General features: G+C 43.0%; 2 protein-coding genes across 3 annotated transcripts in view; one reads left to right on the top strand and one right to left on the bottom strand.

Annotated features, from left to right (window-relative positions):
• Positions 1-738: 738 nt before the first annotated feature.
• On the bottom strand, positions 739-5,230 carry UTP23 (UTP23 small subunit processome component). Of its 2 annotated transcripts, XM_044421809.1 has the most exons (4): positions 4,964-5,230; positions 2,456-2,630; positions 1,686-1,712; positions 739-1,229 (listed from the first exon to the last, which is right to left on the bottom strand). In XM_044421809.1, exons 1-4 carry the CDS (start codon positions 5,149-5,151, stop codon positions 834-836), a joined length of 786 nt encoding a protein of 261 aa, XP_044277744.1. In that variant the 5' UTR covers positions 5,152-5,230; the 3' UTR covers positions 739-833. The 2 variants fall into 2 exon arrangements, with proteins under 2 accessions (XP_044277744.1, XP_044277745.1); XM_044421810.1 differs by lacking the exon at positions 1,686-1,712 and having other exon boundaries at positions 4,964-5,224.
• A 923-nt stretch (positions 5,231-6,153) lies between these two features.
• EIF3H (eukaryotic translation initiation factor 3 subunit H) overlaps positions 6,154-19,997 on the top strand; it is a 76,938-nt gene continuing 63,094 nt past the window's right edge. The window contains exons 1-2 of the mRNA XM_044421808.1: positions 6,154-6,314; positions 18,860-19,016. Of these exons, the coding sequence (XP_044277743.1) occupies positions 6,198-6,314; positions 18,860-19,016 (274 nt within the window). The 5' untranslated portion in view covers positions 6,154-6,197. The remainder of the gene's footprint in view (positions 6,315-18,859; positions 19,017-19,997) is intronic.

Here is a 19,997-nt window from a genome sequence, read left to right as displayed (position 1 = left end):
ACTAGGAACTGACATCCAGCATTACAAATTGCCCTTCAGGGAAGTGATTAGTTCTCAGAAGACTGGAAACTGACTAAATCTGAGTCAGATAGTAGGGACTGATAAAGAAGTCCATTTCTTGTAATTAAACAAACTGGATATGGAACAGGAATACAATACTTTGAAGTTACAATTGAAAATACATTACAACTTAATCTTCAGTGCACGAATAACCTTATTGCCCCATATAATTAGAGCATGATTCTTTAAGTAAATCCTGTTGATTTAGAAAGAGAAATGAGAGCCAAGTATGTGTTTCTCTCCCATTAAAATAACAGGATCTGAAAGGGCCATGAACACAATAAAAGAGCACTTCTCCATATCTAGAAACTAGTTTTCTACTAGATGGTGTATGAATTTATCAGTAACCACAGCCAGCTTCCAAGGATCCAGGCTTAAGGAGAGCCAAGATGTAGGAGGGGAGAGCTCTTTCACAGAAGAAATACAGATTTGACCTGTGGTTTTTACCCCTTTTGGTTCCTCTACCAAGATGTACCTGCATATTAATTTTTCAACACTAAATACAAATCTTTAGTTGCTTTTAAGTGTCATGTGCCTCCTGGGATAATACTTCTGATGATGCTTAAGATACATTTTTTATTTCATTTTGGAAAGATTGTAAAATTGCATCAGGAAAACTTTGCTCTTTTTCAAATAATGGTGTGTATGTATGTGTATAAATATAGAAATAAAACTAGATTTAAAAAAACAAAACCAAAATTTATTCACTGTAAACATTGTCTTCACCCAAAGTTCAGAGAAAAATTCTGGCCACTAACTTTTCCTGGACAGTTTTAGGCTTCTACATTTTGGGGCCCAGAATACACAGACCCAGCTGCAGCTTCAGATTTCCTTTTGCTGTGCTTCCTATTCCGTTTTTTCTGAGATGCCGAAGGCTGTGAGCCCTCTTCACTTTTTTTCTTCTTCTTCTTCAGGCAACTGAGGGGGTTTGGGCCAGCAGCTCTTTTTCGCTTTCTTTTTTTGGGGTCAGAAGTCTTGACTAGCCCCTGCTGCTCCTTGAGAAGTGCAATGCTTTGCTTCTGATGCTCTGGAATAAGCTTATTTGTTTGCATTGTATGAACTGAGGCTAAGGATTTTGCAGAAGGTTTGTCTAGAACCATAGTGTTCTGTATTATGAACAGAAGAGGAACCCCGGCCCTTTTCTTTATTTTTGCTGTCAGATCTTGGTCCTATAAAATATGTAAAGAAACAGAAGACAGAGCAACATAGTTAAGATAATCCAGGTTCTATACCCATGCTTCACAAATGAAGGCAGTCTTATAAACCAAGCAGATAACTCACTGAGGAAAACAAACATTCTAAGCATCTTCCCTGAATTGCTTCTTTACTAAAGTTTTTGCTGAACATGCTTAAAGATGTAGTAGCAAACTAGTTCAATGGCTCACAGAAGAGGGTGGTATAAACTCAGCTAGCAGGAATACATTCTGCTCCTCCAGGGGTTCCTGCAATGTGCGGTCATTTTTTTCTGCTCCCTGCTTGCCTTAATAATGGGCATTTTGCTAGAGCAGATCAACTAGTTCTCTGAATTCCACAGTTCTTGTACATTTATCATTTTGAAACCTAATTTAGGGTACTGTCTAGTTGACTAAGTTATAAGTCAGGAAATTTCTTGCTTTAACTCTCACCTGTAGTATGAGGTCCCCATCAACAATCTGGGAAGAAAATTGTCATTCTTAATTTGAAATAATTATTAGTCACATATTATATGTTAAATTCTTTACGAACTCAAGCATTTTTGTTTTGCACATTTTAATCATTATACTAGAGCAAGATGAAGTGATAAAACAGCTCAAGATTACAATTTGTTTTGTGTATAACCTGCCTTTTCAAGCCTTCAAGGGGCTTGTGTTTTCAGCTACATTCCAGCTCCTTAGCTGCAATGAGAGAATGCTCCACTGAGTTCAGTGGGGTTTATTTCTAAGCAGACTTATGTAAGACTGCATAGAAATAACACAGATGCCTTTCAACTATCAGCCAGAACCAAATCTATATATCATGCAGACAAACCCCCAAGCTCTTCATTCCTCTTTGGGAAATAAAGCTTAGCCATAATACATTTGTGACTCTAATCTTATGTTGAGGAATCTTGTTGCAAGAGGAATTAAATCCTGAATGCTTTTACATTCAGCAAGACAAGTCACTGAAATCTTCTTGTACTCAGCAAAGTTTACTTCTAAGTAAGTCCATTTTGAAAGCCTGTTTCACTTAGCTGCGCATTAAGTACTGTCTGGGCTGTGTAAGGCCAGTCCAAATCTGCATAAACTAAAGTTTTTCTGGAGCAGCTCCAACAAGGAAAGCTGAACTTAATCAAAACTCACTATAAAATGGCCAGATTTTCAGTCACAGCAAAGGAAATTTTGTGTTTTATTCAGGCAAACTTGGGAAAGAATGTTACCTGTGTAGCAATGAAATAATGGTGTGGATTTCCATCTTCAACCATAGACAAAAGGCAGAGTGAGCCACTCACTGGATTTTTGAAGTGAGAACAATGGCGAACCTGACATCTCTGGGCAATTAGTTTTGCACCATACAACTCCTTTCCCAAGGATTCTAGTTCTTTCAGGATACAGCTAAAGGAAAATGAGGTAAGAATGATAATCACAAAGTTTCTTATTTAAACACCATACTATTTTAAATTTTGAAACCAAGGCCAACTAAGTTCCAATTAAATACAGGATTTGGGAGGTCCGGTACTAATGACTTTACTTGGGAATAAGCGACTCTAAGCTGTGTGGGATTCTTTCCCATTCTTCCTGACTCCTGGCAGGATTGAAGGAAAGTGCAGTTGGAAGGCTGTCCTATAACCAGTGCTTTTTTTTGTAAAAAAAAAAAAAAAAAAAGGTGCCAGAACTCACGTTGCTGCCGGCAGTAAGCACTCAGCGCGCGACAACACACACCAATCCCAAGCCGAGCAGCATCCCAAGCCGGGCGGCGCAGACACAAAAGCAGCCTGCAGGCACTATGTTAATGATGTTTGCTGCTGACCTGCTACGCTGACAAGCAATTCAAAATCACTTCGTAAAATCCATTGGAAAAAAAAGGTGCCAGAACGCCGTTCCGGTGCGTTCTATGACAAAAAAAGCCCTGCCTATAACCTTAATGATTATACTGTACTGGCTCTTACATATGCAGCTTTTGAGGTATACAGATGAGGATCACCTTGGAATGCCCTCCAACAGCACTGTATTCTCCACCACAACCACAGGACCATGTGTGTGCTGTAATTTTATTCATAATTAGTGATATTTAAGGAATTTGCATAATGCCGTAATTCGCATAATGAAAAGTGAAATATAAACAATCGGAATAAATGTAATGGTCATTTTGGAGAGCTTTCATCGATATGGTCACCATAACTCAAAAATGACTCAAAGCACATAATGGGCATATTAGAAAGCTATGGGGATGATCCTGCCCTCAAAGCAGGAGAGAAGGTTGGGATCTCATTAATTTGACACATGACAGCAGGAAAGTTTTGCATGGGGAAAAACACTGGAAAGTTTTCCACCCCATACATAGAAACATGCCTTCCTGTTTTCAAAAATGGGGAAGCCACAAACAACTAAGTACAAACAACAGCATCAGTATGCACATTTATTGTGCACATACATGTAATATTTTATTTGTTTCAATGTTATACTGCCCAATAACCTGATCTATAAGGGACTGCAGGTGGCACAGTGGTTTAAACTGCTGTGCTGCTGGGCTGGTAGATCAAAAGGTCGCCGGTTCGAATCTGCACAACAAGGTGAGTTTCCGTTGCTCCGTCCCAGCTCCTGCCAGCCTTGCAGTTCGAAAGCATGCAAATGCAAGTAGATAAAAAGGTACCACTTCAGTGGGCAGGTAACAGCGTTCCGTGCACTTTGGTGTTTAGTCATGCCAGCCACATGACCAGGGAGACTGTCTGTGGACAAACGCTGGCTCCCTCGGCTAGGAAACGGAGATGAGCACCGCCCCCTAGAGTCAGGCATGACTGAACGTCAAGGGGAAACCTTTACCTTTATACTTCATTAAACCCTGGGGTTTCCTGCTAATATTGCCCCCTTGTGTGTGGATGATGCTAAACAATGACTTGAACACAAGTTTGTTTGGTACCACTATTTATTTATTATTTATTTAAAGCTCTTGTATGCCATCCTAAGGGGACTGCAGGTGGCACAGTGGTTTAAACCGCTGTGCTGCTGGACTGGTAGATCGAAAGGTCACCAGTTCGAATCTGCACAACAAGGTGAGTTTCCGTTGCTCCGTCCCAGCACCTGCCAACCTTGGAGCTTGAAAGCATGCAAATGCAAGTAGATAAAAAGGTATCACTTCGGTGGGCAGGTAACACCATGCACCTCGGTGTTTAGTCATGCCGGCCACATGAGCACGGAGACTGTCTGCAGACAAACGCTGGCTCCCTCGGCTAGGAAACAGAGATGAGCACCGTCCCCTAGAGTCAGGCATGACTGGACTTAATGTCAAGGGGAAACCTTTACCTTTACCCTGATCTATACATAAACACAGTTTGCATGTTAGATGGCTGAGGCAGAAAAGGTCATAGGAGCAGTAGCTATTTCTTAAGGAAGCTCAAGGCTGTGCTAACGCTCCCATTTTATTGTGGCAACAACCCTGTGAGGGAGGGCTAGGCTGAGAGAGACACCGCACAGGTGAGCCTCCCTGACCCCGATCCAACACTTCTAACCTTGAGGTAGGCAACTCCACGCCTCAGACTTTGTTACTACAGTTCCCATCAACCCCAGCCGCAGGCAAGCATCCCGAAAGCGCAAGATGCAGGGCTTCGCCTGCCCCGCCGTGTTAGCGGCGCGGCAGCTTCCTCGCCCCGCCCCTCCGCCGAGCTTTCCCCCAATCAAAACCCACGCCCTCCGCCGCCCGCGAGCGTGTCACGTGCCACCGCGCTCACCGCGTCGTGCAGAGCTGCGTGGCCCCCGCCAGGTATCCCGGCAACTGTTCGCGGATCTGGATCTTGTTGCGCAGCGCGGCCTGGCAGAATGTGCCGTCCAACAGCACCTGGAAGGGCTCCCGGAAGCCGAAGTTGTACTTGTAGAAGCCCATGTTCTTCTTGGCGTGCTTCTGCCGAGTGATCTTCATGGCGGAGGCGCAAGAAGAACCAGAGAGATGGGGAGGAAGCTCCTTGCAAAACTTCCTCCTTTGCCGGAAGCGTAAGCACTACACCGGAAGCAGGAACGATGCGCGCACGCGCAGTGAAGCTGCCTGTAACGTGCTTCGGGGAGCCTTTAAGGAGTGCTTCGCGGTTACCTAATAAAGCGTTTTCGGATGGTCATGTCTTCAAAGCAGGATTATTTGCCTAGATGCTCTATAATAACAAGCGTGAATAACAAGCAATACATACAGTATGATTCAATGGATGCCGGTCCCTATGTCAACGAGGCTTCTGATCCATCGCAGCTTTTCTTTTTGAACTTTATGGGAATATCCATGGCGCGCCATTGGGATGAACCTATTTTGGAGATGCAGTCCATCCCCATGAATCGTTTCTATAAAGCTGAAGGGAAAAGCTGTAATGGATGAGGAGTCTCATTGAAATAAATGTCACCATCTTCCTCTGATGCTATCCTCGCAGAATATTACAGGGGTAGCAGCACGGGCTCCAACCCGATGCAGCTGTCTCGCTTATACAGAACTGCGTGGGTATCAGTAATAGTCCGTGTGAATATTGGTATCAAGTCGGAATCGCTAAAATCACAACAAACACACCGTTTATATGCGATAATGTTGAATCCTGACATTGCCCGTATGTGCCCCTTGACGCTGCTGCATCACATTTATTCGGCGGTCTGACTGCCCCCGTCCGGTATGATGGGCTTCACTCTAATAGTTGCCATGAAGGCAAGAATATCTGAGAGGCGAGGGACCAGTATTACCACACATGCGCTCAAGAGTCACGTTTTTCGTTAACTTCCGCGCTATCTCCCGGCCCAATTGCGCCGGCGCGCTTCTCAATCTTATCCTTCCCTCCTCTTGAAATCCTCTTAGCGCCCACCTAGAGGAACTTTCTTTCCGGAACCGCATTTTTCAACACGGCAGCATCCGTTTCTATCCGGACGGCTTTTGTGGAAGGACGTGCTTCCGCCTCCTTCCTTTCCCGGCCCTTGCGTGCCCTCTCCTTTTCTAGCATGGCGTCGCGCAAGGAAGCGGCCGGTGGCGGCAGTTCTTCCGTGGCTGGCAGCAAAGGCAAGGCCAAGTCGGGCCCGGGGGATTCCGCGGTGAAGCAAGTGCAGATCGACGGGCTGGTGAGCTTAAGCCGGGGCGGGTAATCGGGAAAGGCTGGGAAAGGGTTCGTGTGGGAGGCCGGCCGGCCGGCTTCCGCAGGTCCTCCTTCAGTAGGTGCGGAGGAAGCAGCTCCCTTGCCCTCTTTCCACGTGCGCGCGGTGTAGTGGCTAAGAGCCTGGGACTGGGACTCAGAGGATCTGGGTTCTAGTCCCTGCTCAGCCATGGAGCCAACTGGGTGACTTTGGGCCAGTCACAGACTCTCAGCCCAACCTACCTCACAGGGTTGTTGTTGTGGGGATAAGATGGAGGAGGAGATGTCAGCTGCCTTGAGCCCTTTGTAGGAAAAAGGCAGGATATAAATCAATCAATCAAGCTAGGATCCCGTTCTGTTCTGTGGACGAGAAGAACAGCCCTTCTGGATCATCAGGCCCCAGGTCCGTCCGTTTCAGGACTCTGGTTCCAGCCGTGTCTCGGGCTTAATGCTAGCCGCCTGCAATAAGACCCATTCTGGCTCAAACCACTGGTTCATTTTGCCCAGCATTCTGTTCACACAGTGGCCAGCCAGCTGCCCACGAGAAGGCCACAAAGAGAACACGTGTGCAGCGTCACCCTGTTGCTCATCTTCTTCGACTTCCTAGGCATACTGGTTTCACAATGGCCAACCAGATACCTCCAGGAAGGGTTATAGGCAATAGTTCTGGTGCTGTTCCCTAGCAGCTGCTATTCATTGATAAGGGATCTCTGATCCTGGAGGTTTCATATGGACATCATGATTAACAGCCATCAGTTGATTAATCCTTCATGAATATATTAATACTTGTTTAAATAGCCACTGCTGTATTATCGTGACAATGAATGCTGTGCATCACATGAAGAAAAGTAGGGTTTTTTTCTGAGTTGGTACTGAATTAGTTGCAACTCTTCTTGCTTCCTTAAACATTGAAGTGATTCTGAGGTCTCTTGACAGTATCTGGCCCCACAAGATTTTTTTGGGTTCCCAGATCTGTTCAGACACTCTGCTCTGATCTCCTGCCCCCTCCCAGTAAGCTAAGAAGGAACTGCACCATATGTAAAAGGTGGTATTTCTGTGGAATTGGAGAAAACTTGGGGAGGCTTGGAGATGAGATCCTGAAATTGCTCCACCCTCCTTCCCTTCCCTTCCCTTCCCTGTGGACAGGCATCTAAATGGGATGGTATATCTTAGTGTCCTGCAACAGCAGGAGGTTGGACCTGATAGCTTTCTGGCCTTTCCAACTCTGCTATTCTGTGAGACCCTCCCATAGAATAGAAAATCCTGGTAGAAAATCCCGTCTAGTGAAAATGCAGAGCAATGTGATAGAAGAGTTGAAGATTACTTCTGTTGTTTCTCTTCCTTTCTTTCATTGTGTGTAGCACTCTGTTCAGAGGCTTCTGTTCACAATACGATTGCACGCCAATGTATTACATTCAGAAAGAATATTTGTAGAAGTAGTAGTCATATACTATAAATATCTGTTGTTGCAGGTCAGAAAACTACTAAAAGCAGCTCTATTTGCACTCCCAAGTAGTGATGCTATATACCTCTTGCTCAAACTAGCCTCAGGCTTTCAATCCCAACTGAAACCTTGCTAATGTTTCATCTGTTTCTTTTGTAGGAGAGATTGAAAATGGAAACTTAATTTGCATACTTGGCACATTATACTTTAGTAGGATATAGTTAATGAGGAAACCACTTTATCCTTAGTCAGGCTGCTGGGCTATCTAACTCAGTACTGTCTATGCTGATTGGCAGCAACTCTACACAGCTTCAGCAGGAGCCTTTCCTGGCCCTATCTGGAGATGCTAGTGGTTGTAGAGCACCCATGTAGTTACTATTGAGCTTCAGTTCTTTTGAAGTTAGAGTTGAAAATATTGTAAGGAATATGTTTCCAGTAAATGCAAAATGGCCATAATTAAGGATTAATTCTTAATTTTTGAAAACCAAGCTGCTATGCTACTGTACTACACTTACACTTAACCACAGGTGCCTTTGTGGTATGGTATTCTGCTAATACCATAATCAGATTTCAAGAATAAATGTGGCTTATTAATATATGGAGGGCTGATCGCCATGGGTGACTGTGGGTGATCAGTGAATAGATGAATCTGCCTCTCCTCAGGCTGCCTGGTTTCTGTTCTAGTTGTAGAAGAAGAGCTCTTCTACTTTCATGGTCAGTGGTAGGGCAACATTGATCCATTGCTTCACCACCACTTCAATTATAGTTGACCTTTTCAAAAACTGGCTTGGCAAAACATTAGTTGCCTGCCTTTCCATGATAGATGCTAGGGAAGAAGTTCCCTTTCAGTGGTGACCAGTATTGGTACTAAGCTCCCAACAGGCCAGTAATTATTTTCTGCAGGCAAGTCACTTTTGTAGGCTTCTTCTCAAGAGTATAATTAAGACATCAAGGAGGAGGTTCCTACAGATCATTGTAATGACTCTCCCAATAAAGAATTTGACACAGTTGAAATCATTCAATTGTTTAGGCTATTGTATAGGATTCCTTTTAGGATAGGATGGAGGATGTCTGAGATGGTGCAGGTAGAGTTCTACTTGTTTCTACTTAGCATTGGTTAGGCCTCATCTGGTATACTGATTTTAGGGGCTGCAAGTTCCACTGGGCATGCATCAAGCCCTGAAATGTACCAAGTGCAGGAAACACATGAGTCTACTCAGATGTAAGTCCCATTGCTTCAGTAGGATTTGTCCCCAGGAAAGTTGGTTTGCAGGGGTCCCCGGTGTGGGCATCTCCAGAACACATGCTCAGTTCTCCCACTTGCTGTTGTCTTCAACAAACATCTTAATAAAACATTGAAAATGTTAGGGTGCCAGTTATTCCTTCCTGTTGCTGCACAGGAATTCGAAGGAATGGAAGGAATTTGCAAGGCAAAATTTGGTGGTGGAGGAGGAGCAAGACTGTTGGTTAGGAATAAGGAAAAACAGTGAAGTAAATAGGTGCTGGGGAAGAGAAATAGAAGCTGACTGTACAGAAACTTGATAAATGGGTAAGTGGTAGACAAACCAAGAAGGGGGTGAAGGACAGGAGAGGGAAAGAAGATGACTTGGGAAAGAGGCAGAAATAGTAAGAAAAGAGATTTTGAAGAGGGAGTGAGAGAGACACCGTGTGAGCAAAGGGGTAAGACTGATATAGATGAAAGATGATTAGGCAGTAGTTCTTCCTGTTCTCTCCACCCAACCCTCTCCCCTTGTCCCTCACTATTTCTCTTCCCCACAGCTTCATGACCAGCCAGGGTCCCATATTAGTCATTATGTGTTGAGTCATATTCTCCATGACAGCCATTTTGTGCTGGTGCTTGCTGCAGTTGCCCAGATTCCCAAATGGGTTTGAAAAGGCTTTGGGACCCTGGGGGTATAGGATTGCAACCTGAGCTTTACAGATTTCAACAGAATTCACCATGTGTTGAGGAACACTGTGATAATGTATTGTGATACATATACTAGCTTTACACGTTGTAAGTTGCTTTGAACAGCAGACAGACAGTTGAGGAATTATAGATAAGTAAGACAAACCATTGGATCCTAGTTTAGATAAAGCCACAGCTTGCCCTGGAAAAAGAAATAAAGAAACTGAGGCTGTTATACCATGGGCACATCATGAGAAGGCAAACTCACTGGAGCAGACGATAATGTTGGAGAAAGCAGAAAGCAGAAGGAAAAATAAGTTCATATATGAGATGGATCAAAGAAGCCATAGCCTTGGGTTTATAAGAGCAGGGCTGTTAAGGACAGGACATGTTGGAGGGCTTTCATTCATAGGGTTGCCATAGCAGATCTTGCCAAGAAATGTAATGTATAAGTAAGCTTCACAGGAGGGAAATAATCTTATAATTTACTCCCCCAAAAGAAATTGACAACATAATCCCTACATTCTCTCTCTGAGATCAAATGGCAAAGAAACAAATCTAAATAGCTTTAGATGTAACAGCGTTCAGTAAATGTATATTGGAAAACATAGTATTTTTAAGGAAAGTAATTGAGAAATCACTCATGTTGTGCTATACAGTGCTATTTCATGTATTTGTTTACTGCTTTTGTATACTGTTGACAGCTATCAAAGCTCTCAGAATGGTTTACAACAAAACACATAACAGTACAATTTAAAATACATACAGTTATGCAGCAAATAATCACAATCTATAACAATGAAATAGAATCCATAAAAATAAAATCCATCCACAGAGGCCCTTCCACCCTTGCCTACCCACATCTTACACTCACTTCTATCACCGTAGCACCCACAAGAAATATATTGGTGTTCTTACTATAATTAAATAAAATCAAACTAAACAGTTAAACTATTACTAAGTCTCTAAATTTTTATTGCTATATATCACAAAGCATAGTATCTCAAAGTTGATGCCATTGGTAAAAAAGCCAAATGTGTGGAAGATAAACATCTGGTACCATTTGGCATTATTAAGTGAGCATCCTACTGAAGAATAAGCATAGGCCTGTATGTCATACTTCAAGGCTCAGGGATAAAATTCTGCCTGGCAATAGCTTTTCCTGTTTGCACATGAAATTGGCAACTGTATTCTTGTCTTTGCTGCTGTGGTTTAACAGTTAGGCTTCTCATTATTTTTTTTCATCAAATGGGTCCCTTCTATTGCAATTATTTATGCATAGCTGAGAAGGCTGATGGATTTTGGTCTCTTGGTGCCAGTTTGTCGGCCACTACTTTAAAATATAATAGTGTGTGTTTCCACTTGCATTCACAAAACACTCTGGTGTTTGCTAGCAATTAATTCTCTTAAAGGGACTCTCCTTAGCAGCTAATCCTCTCATCCACACCAGCGCCACCACCAGATATGTTCTGCTTACTCTAGGTGGGAAAAGACATTGCTAAGCTTAAGCAACCATGTGCAATGCTTACTAGAAAGTGATACCAATTAAGGCTGAAACTGGGGACATGTTAACGTTTTTTTCATGCATGTGTTTGTTTAATGAAGACATAAATGTCAGTGCTGCAGAATGGCATGCAATGATGAGGAAGATACTGGATATGCATGGATTGGAAGAGGAGCTTTTGAACCATGCAAAAAGGAATTGAAGTCCATAGGGCTTTCCTGAACTTCTCCTCTGCTGCCTGGGAATTCATAGCTGGAAGGAAAGCAGGCATGAATTGAGAACAGGATGTCATGTGATTTACTCCTGAGCACTGAGGAAAAGGGTTACAGCAACTCTCTTTTTTCCCAACTTCAAGATCGGATTGAGGCAGGGACTGTGTTTTTAAATGTTAACATATAAGAACTAATGTCTGTGTTTTATTGGTTGGTGTGTGTCTTGACCCTGAGGGGCTACTCTTATGAAAGCATTGCTAGATCATTTCCTGGTGTCTTGTTGTGATGAACTGCATTGTCAAAGTGTCAGCCATCTTAAAGTTGGCTTTTCACTTATAAAGAAAGAACCTTGAGTCATTTCTCCAAAAAGAGTGTTAAGTATCAAGTGTTTAGTATATTAATTCATATATGATAATGCATTAATTTAATGAAGAACTAAGCTACCAGAAATGGTGCCATCTTTGAGAAGAGCTCAGTCTCATCTCAAAGCTTCACAGGGTGTGATGTGTGTCTGCATGGAGGCCTCTCCTCCCTACAACTAAATTACTGGGCAAAACTGAAGAAGGCCTGAATCTTCTTGGATGTAGGTTAATTGGGAAGTGAGAAGACAGAAGCACTTAAGGCAAAATTCATGAAGCAAAAAATTCTTACTTCTAAAAGTGGAGCATCAGCCAGACTCTTCAGGAGCAAGGGACTTTCATGCCTTCTATTTAGCCAGAACAGCTTTTGATTAGGTACTACAAAAACTTACAATCACATTTCACTTCATACAGGGCAGAATATCATTTATGATACTGTGGCTGGTCCTTGTTTAAGACTCATCCATGTAACATCAAACCATTTTTCTGTTTATATTGGATGTGAACCAAATCTTAGATTGTATAAAGTATATTTAAAGGGTGCTACATAAACCTCATGAAACTCTGCTTTTGCATCTTCTGGTACCGAAATGTTCATCATTCTTGATAATTCTGCTTAAAAAACAATATGGGCAAATGGAATTGCTACTGGATATCTTAGCCCATATTAAATGCATGCTGTTTTTGTAACTCTTCCAGAATTTAGAGTGAAATCCTATTCAAAGCAGATTGGTATAACCACCAAAGATGTTAACGCTTGTTCTCTTGCACACTCTCTTTCTCTGGGCTATTTTTTTAAAGAAAAACTCTTTATATTAAGAACAGGATTGGCTAAGGCATGCTAGAATTTAGGATAACACAAACATAAACTTCAAAAATGGTCACATCACTTGCTTTTAGCTTCTCTTCTTCTTTTCCACCAAACAAGCTATATGTAGAAAGCCCTTTACCCCGCTTCTTCCTCCAGGCTCTTTTCTTTAAATTCAAAATGACAGTAAAAATTCAGCTCAAACCCATGTGAAAAATGGCTTGTTGAATGATGATGAGGTTAACTGCTGCCATACTTGGCTGTCATCTCAAAATATTCGCACATGTGACCGCTGGGAGATGAAGCCTGAGGAGTGATGCTTTTATGCACAGATGGCTGTAGTAACTAGCTCATAAGCAAAACCCCCTGAATGCTGGTTTTCCAGTAGTACAGCTGAACACATCTCACCATACAACTGACAACAGAAATCCTTATTGTGAACTATCAAATGAGAGACTGTTAAGAGGGAGCAGAAAAGTAGTGGTTCTAACCTGAATAAAAATGGTTCAAGATTTCATTACTCTCATAAAATAAGACCTCACTTCTCAAAGTGTGAAGTGGACATTTCAACCTCTCCCTAGCTTAATTTTGCTTGGAGTGTCTTTGTCTGGAGTGGAAAGTGGAGACTTGACAGACCCTGGTCCACCCCCCTCCCAAAAAAATCCCCAAAACCAAAAACAAGGAAAAAACCCAACAACACCCTATCTGCAAGTGACTTGCATCTTTTGAATCAGAGTAGCATGGCAGCTAAAAATGCATGTTAGAGAATCCCTCTTCAGAGCACTGTTTAAATGTGAATTCACTAATTTATTCTTGTTTTCAGTATCATCATCACATATATCAGGATTGTTCAACCTTATCTAGCCTGAGGATCACAATCTTGCGGGGCATATTCTGGTGGGTAAGGCCAAAGAGAAAAGTGAGCAATACTAAATGCAAAAGCGATGAGGCCAAACTACAACCAGATTTTAACTTCAGTAACTACCTTCGGTGAGGCATGCCAACTTCTTAGAATGGGAATAACTGTAGATGCTGGGTATCTAACCAGACAATTGGTGGGAAAGGCCCTGGAGAAGGCAGCAGAGTCATCTGCGGAAATTTGAAGGACCAGAGGATTAACACCTCTTCTATATTGGACAGCGGTAATGATGCATTAGCTAAATGTTTTGAAATGCTTTAGGAAATCATAAAAGCACTATCTTGCTGCCTGTATTTGTCTGCTGTTTGGTCTCATATGGATGTCCACATTGCTTAAATGCAGAGCTGGGTGATGACAGGAACCTCCTGCAATTGCAGCAGTATAGTGGGTAGGGAAGAACTTGCAGGACAGCCATCTCTCTCTGTATCCCCTGGAAGGGGTATGTAGCCTGTGCCTGCTTTCTGCTAGGCACAGCTGAAAGAGAGGAGCAGCAAATGAGCGGTGTAGAAGCATACCCTCTGTTTGAGCATAAGATGCAATTTTGAAAGAAGGACTCTACTTTCCTCTGTTACTGGGAGCTTTTCATTGCACTTACGGCAGAATTTACTAGTCTTTTCCCTGTTGGTCTGAAGAATTAACTTTGAGTTTCTGCTGGTTCCTTGAGAATGCTAACTTCGTGACTATGTGCTTTGTTAACCTTGTGGTATTGTTAAGCACATCTACGCAGCTGTGGAATTCTGTCCTTGGGTCATTTTTTACAGTTTTGTTCAGGGATAGACAACCTGGTATCATCTAGGATTTTTGAATTGCTCCAGACAGCATTGCCAGTGGTGAGGGCTTTGCAAGTTGTAGTCAAAACATCTCTAGCATATTGGGCTGTCTACAACTGGTTTTGTTGCTCCCCCCTCCCCCCCGCACAGCTGTCTAACCACTACTTCATGCTAGCTCTCCAAAATAGAACAGATGACTAATATAAGCCTCTTCTCCATGATAAGGGTTTCTGTAACATGATGTAGTAAGTCTTCCTAAATCACACTAGTGGGGTAGGGGACTGAGAATCTGTTTCAGTTTCCAAGATTAATGGGCACAGCAAAGAAATAGAAGGAAGCAAAAACAACTCTTATCTGACAGCAGAGGGTGCACAGGAAATGACCAGAATGAAAAGGAACCCTATGAGTGCTTTGACAGCAGCCAACAGATATTAGGGTCTTGCAAACATGGAAGCTTTCCCAAATAATTAACCCTTCTGGAGGCTTGTGTAGTCTGTTGAGTGCATCAGTCTATGCCTCTTCTCATAGTTGATTGGAGGACAGGGAACTGGGAACAGTAAGACAATTTTCAGTGAGTTGCAGATTAAGGATTCAAAGTAGAGTGTAATTGGTACGTAGGAGTACTGCAACATGCATTATTCCTACCCAGCATGGTCATTGGTCAGGGAAAACCAGACTGATGGCCTAATGCTCACCTTTCTGGGGAGCTCAAACGAGGTCACCTGTTCCAGAAAGAGTTCTACAAGGGTGTTGGTTCCCATGGCAGTATCCTTCTTTTGTGGATTTGGGAACTATGAAATTCCCCATATTCTCAGGTTTATACAGTCTCTTTTCAGTTGGTGTTTATCAGAATTGTAAACTTCATTTCAGCTTAACAAAAGGCAAATTGTAGCATGGTCTAACAGGCCAGAGGGTGTGATGCTGTGGTGATAAGGGCATGGATTGCCCCTTTTTAAAATAATTGCTTCAGGCCTTCTGACTATGTACCTGGTTTCTTTGACAGATCAATAAGACTTCAGTGCTGCTTACACAAGATTAATAGCACATGTTGTACAGGTACAAAACTCAATAGCTTTATTTCCTGCAGACTTAGGTACTTACAAAAGAAGCGTAGAGATGATTGATAGTGAGGAAGCTTTGAGAATGTAAAAATGTCTTGCTGCTGTCATGTAGCATGTTAGATAGCTTGCAAGCAGAGACTTGCAAAAAAAAAAAAAATGTGGAGGGGTAAGAAGAAGGGCCGGGCAAAATGGACATTTCAAAAAAAGCTTTTACCTAGGGATGTCAAACCTCTGACCTGTAAGTCATATCCTGGCAATTCAAAGTCTCCTAAGTCTTCATTACTGGCAGTAAAATCAGTACATAAAATATACTAGTATTTTTGATACTTTGGTCCTGTCCCTTTTTTCTTTTGTCTTAGCTGCTACTGGGATATGCTCCTGCAAGAGCTTCTCTGAATTTGAAAGCACATCTTGGGCTGAAAGGGTTTTGCCGCCCCTGCTTTTACCCTTCCAGCTCACATTTCTTGGATGCATGGACAAACATGGTGGCCGGCTAGCCGAAGCCAGGAAGCATTGGCCTGTGCAGAGAGGTTTCACCGTCCTTCATCTGTCTGGGCTTCCTGTGCCTGAGCTGACAAGCTGCCCACTTTGAGCAAGGGAGCTGCAATGGGATTCACAGATGTGAGGCCAGTCTGGGGATGGCCTCTGCACTGCACCAATAGTTTCAGATCCTTTCACATATCCCAGGGAGCTTTCCCCCTGATATGTAAATGCTCCAAGGCAGATTTAGCTTGGAGTGCACTTGGTTTCTGATATACGTCTTTTGAGGCCAGCCCTCTCATCCCACCTGCTCATGATCCTCTTGATTTGCTTCCAGTTGAATTCTCTGCTGTTAGTATTTGCTGGCAGTGTGAAAACCGTACACATGCAAAGCTCTTGATCCCTGCTGGATTTGAGCTTTGATGTGAAGCAGTGGGTCCCAGGCCCCCTGCATATGACAGACATTTCTTGGCACCAGCCTCTGCTTTCTCCCTCAGCCCTTCCTGATGTGCACACTTTGGTATTAAGGAGAATGAGACTGAATCTCTAGCTCTCAAGAATGGCGCAGTGGGGCACAGTTTGGAGGCAAATCTCCCTACCGTTGGAAGAAGTGGGCCTTTGTTGCATTTATTCTTTTGGTTCACTAGAACATGACAAAGTAACCCTTGGGAATGCTTCCGAGTTAGGTGCCTAGGTGTGGGATATCTTCATTGTTTCCACAGGAATGCATGGATGCATCTTATAATAGGGTTGCATATCTATGACATATTTCAATTAGTCAAGGGGATGCCAAGGTATTTGAGCAGAAGGTTAATCCTCATAAAATTTCCTTAATGAAACCTCCTCTTCTGCTTGGCAATTAGTAAAGCTTGAGCAGCAATTTTCCTCTGAGCCCTCTAGATTATTTCAGAAGTGCTCTGGCTGCAATTACCTTTGCTCAATTTCTTGACTCTGGCAGGGACTGAATTTTGCTTTAGTTGACATGCTGCATTTGCTTTCACTAAAGGCCAAGGGTAGGCAGTTTCTGGGATTTATGTGTTACTCCCCTTTAGGATCTCTGGGAGACATGCCCAGTGTATGCCTTGTTTCCCAGAGGAATGGGCTCCAAATGGCTGTTTATTGGGCTATCAGGAGCCTCATTCTGCTGAAAGGCACTCGGTGAGGGAGCCAGGGCTCTGTTTTCCAGACAGTCTACCAAACAGCTGTTGGGATCCTAAATGTGCTAAGCAACAAGGCCTGTAGTCCCCACACACCTTGCTGAGAGCTTGGAGGTGGTGGTGACAGCAAGGACTGGTGACAGCCACGCAAATGGATATGCAGGCCTTGGGTGTGTGCAGGCCTTGGGTTGACCACTGCTGCTAAAGGCCACTAGCCAAAGATTCTGTTGAGTTGCTTGCAAGAACACCCTCCACTTTTTTTCTGTAGTAGAAAAGCTGTTTTTAAAGGTCTTCTGAGTATTTATTTAGTGGGGCAGAGATTTTCTTAATGTCTTTGGACAAAAGAACCTCTATATGTCTAGAACTTGCTACATAGTTTGGGGTTAGATGCTTGGACTGGCAAAGCTGTAGATTAGGTGATAGTATTATCTATGTATTGATAACAACTTCTCTTCTCTGAATGCTAACTCTTCTGCAACAAAAAGACCCCTTTTACTTTTACGTGTGGACAGTATCAATAGGATTCTGACACCATCCATATACAGGAAGAGGTATGAGCAGGTTTGGCAGATCTGCAAAGCTTGCAGAAGCACAAACAAACAATGGCTAAGAAATGCTCCCAAGTGGGGTTGGGGGAGGGAGGATCCTCCTCTGAAAGCCTGATGAAGACTGAGCATGCCCAGCAGGCATAAAATTTTGATTGGCCATTGAAGTGAGGGGAACTGGAAACCTAAGAGAGAGCAAGTAAATAGAATATCATGTCCTGGCTACAGTCCTAAATGGGACCATTTCATTCTGCTTTTTCTTTCTTCTTTCTGTTTGCAGGACTTACTTAAGTATATCTTTACTTCAGTACAGAATCTCATATGAACACAATGCTCCTTGTATTGTAGGGGTGGGCTCAAGTAGGCTTACCGTCGATATCCAACTGTTGATATAAAACAGTTTAAAACAATTGATTTAACAATAGTTCAGTAATACAAAAGCATTCTGTCAATTGACAAAAAGTAGGCTTTAACTCCTTATAGTCAAAGAAGACTATTTATAATCAAATATTTCAGCTATTCTTTGAATATTGGTGATTGCTTAATTTGTTTGAGCAAATGGAATCCTAGATACATCTGGTGTACTGGTAGCATTCCTGTGATTATTGACTCTTTTCATTCAATTCAGTGGTGCTTAGCCCATGTCCTGTGGTCCACAGGCGGTCTCTATTGCCATTTTTCACCTACCAATCCTTGCTGCCAAATATACTGTCATGGCATATACAGCAGTGGGCATGGGTTGTTAAGTTCTGGGTGAAACCATTATGGCTCCCCAACCCACAGAAGTTCCTCACTTGATTTAATTGCATTAGAGCACAATCCTGTGGTTCCTAGATGCTGTTTAGATGGCTATAGAGAAAAATAAGGTTCCAGCTGACTTTGCAGTATCCTCCCTCCACCAAGGCAGCCAGTATGGTTCTTTTTGTATCAACTGTGTTTTTGAGGTCACAAAACTTGACTTCACAGTTGGGGAATGTTCTAGGGGAAGGGAAGCATGAGGTTCTACCATGAATTTTGGTAGGGCCTTTGTCTTCCTTGGAAACAGGTACAGAACCCTTAAACAGCTGAACAACCCAAATGTTTTTCAGGGTGAGAGAAGCACAGAGGCAATCATCTCCACATTTCTTTCATCCTTGATAGGATGTCCGTAATCCTCTTAAATTTGGAGGACTACAGGTACCTGGATTGGATTGCACTCTTAGTATATTTAGGTGTTATGGTCCTGTTGTCAGTCTTCAAAGAGTATAATGGCTCAATATTCATGTTCCATTGGATTTCCCCATTTAATTCTTGGGAGAGTGTCCAGGAATTGCACTGCATGATATATTCCAAGACATGCTCTCCTAATCAAGAGCTTCTCTTTCAGGTGGTACTGAAGATCATCAAACATTATCAAGAAGAAGGTCAAGGCAATGAAGTGGTCCAAGGTGTGCTGCTTGGGCTAGTCGTGGATGACAGACTTGAAATCACCAACTGCTTCCCATTCCCTCAGCATACAGAGGATGATGCTGACTTTGATGAAGGTAATAACCTTCTACCATAATGTATTGTTTGGGGATAGAGCTGTCATGTTTGCAGAAAATAATGTGGAACATCATATAAGAGGGAAAAACTACCACTACTGTTGGATAGGGAGGGAAGGTTCTTTATGTTGGTGATGGTGGGAAGAGGTGTTTCTAATACAGTATCCAGAGTCATTTATGAGAAATGTTACGGAGTGCAGGGGTGGGTAAATCATGGTCTGTGATTTTATCTTGCTGGAGAAACTTCTGGTTGCTGTTATTCTTGCAAGGAATGCTGGATTGGATGGACCTGTATATGTTCCAGAAGGCATTTCATAGGTTATCAAGCAAGAAATTCAGCTCTCCCTTGATGCTGCTAGGTGACTTTAGGTAAGTCTCAATATCAGCTCCTTTCTGTCTGTAGTATAGGGATAGAAATGATTTACTTCCTACACTGCAGTAAGGATTGATGAAATAAAAAAAACATGAAGTGCTTTGAAGAGTTGAAGGACAAACACACTTTGCAGGGGATGCAGAAAGAGACCTCTGTATATGGGGCACCCGGTGAAGTTGCTGTTAGGAGAAAACAGCTAGCAAAGATCTGGCTGTGCACAGTCCATTGGCTCACACAGCCAGCTCACTTTAGATCACGGCCTTTGTGAAGGCAGCATGAGGATGTTTGAAATATCATCCTGCTCCTGATATAGTTGATAGTAGGGACACTAGCTTCCTCATGGACTCTCCATATTGTGCCCCTTGGAGGAATTGCCCCTGCTTGGTGCAGGTGGGTACCACAATAGGCTCGGGGTTTAATAGCACTAAGGGAAGGGTCTGCCCCTGTCAGCACCAAGTGCTTTTTTCTATGCTAACAGAGCCATGGAATTCAGTGTCTCTCTCAGCACAGGGAAAGGTGAAATGGGATGCGGTATGGCCTCACACACTGGGCCTGGCCATGCTCAGTAGTGCCATCTGGTTCGTGGAGAGCTCGGTTAGAGTTCTGTA

The sequence above is a fragment of the Varanus komodoensis genome, unplaced genomic scaffold (assembly GCF_004798865.1).
Source record: "Varanus komodoensis strain SLA01 unplaced genomic scaffold, ASM479886v1 scaffold12, whole genome shotgun sequence".
In the NCBI taxonomy this organism is placed as follows: Eukaryota; Metazoa; Chordata; class Lepidosauria; order Squamata; family Varanidae; genus Varanus; species Varanus komodoensis.
The sequence above is the reverse complement of the archived record's forward strand: the minus strand, read 5'-3'. Positions and strand labels throughout refer to the sequence as shown.

Coding starts and splice junctions, on each gene's coding strand:
- UTP23 (XM_044421809.1), bottom strand. CDS start 5,151: ATGAAGATCACTCGGCAGAAGCACGCCAAGAAGAACATGGGCTTCTAC. Junction 1,713..2,455: donor ATTATTTCATTGCTACACAG/GTAACATTCTTT, acceptor TTTTCTTCCCAG/ATTGTTGATGGGGACCTCAT. Junction 1,230..1,685: donor ATGGGGACCTCATACTACAG/GTGAGAGTTAAA, acceptor CATATTTTATAG/GACCAAGATCTGACAGCAAA.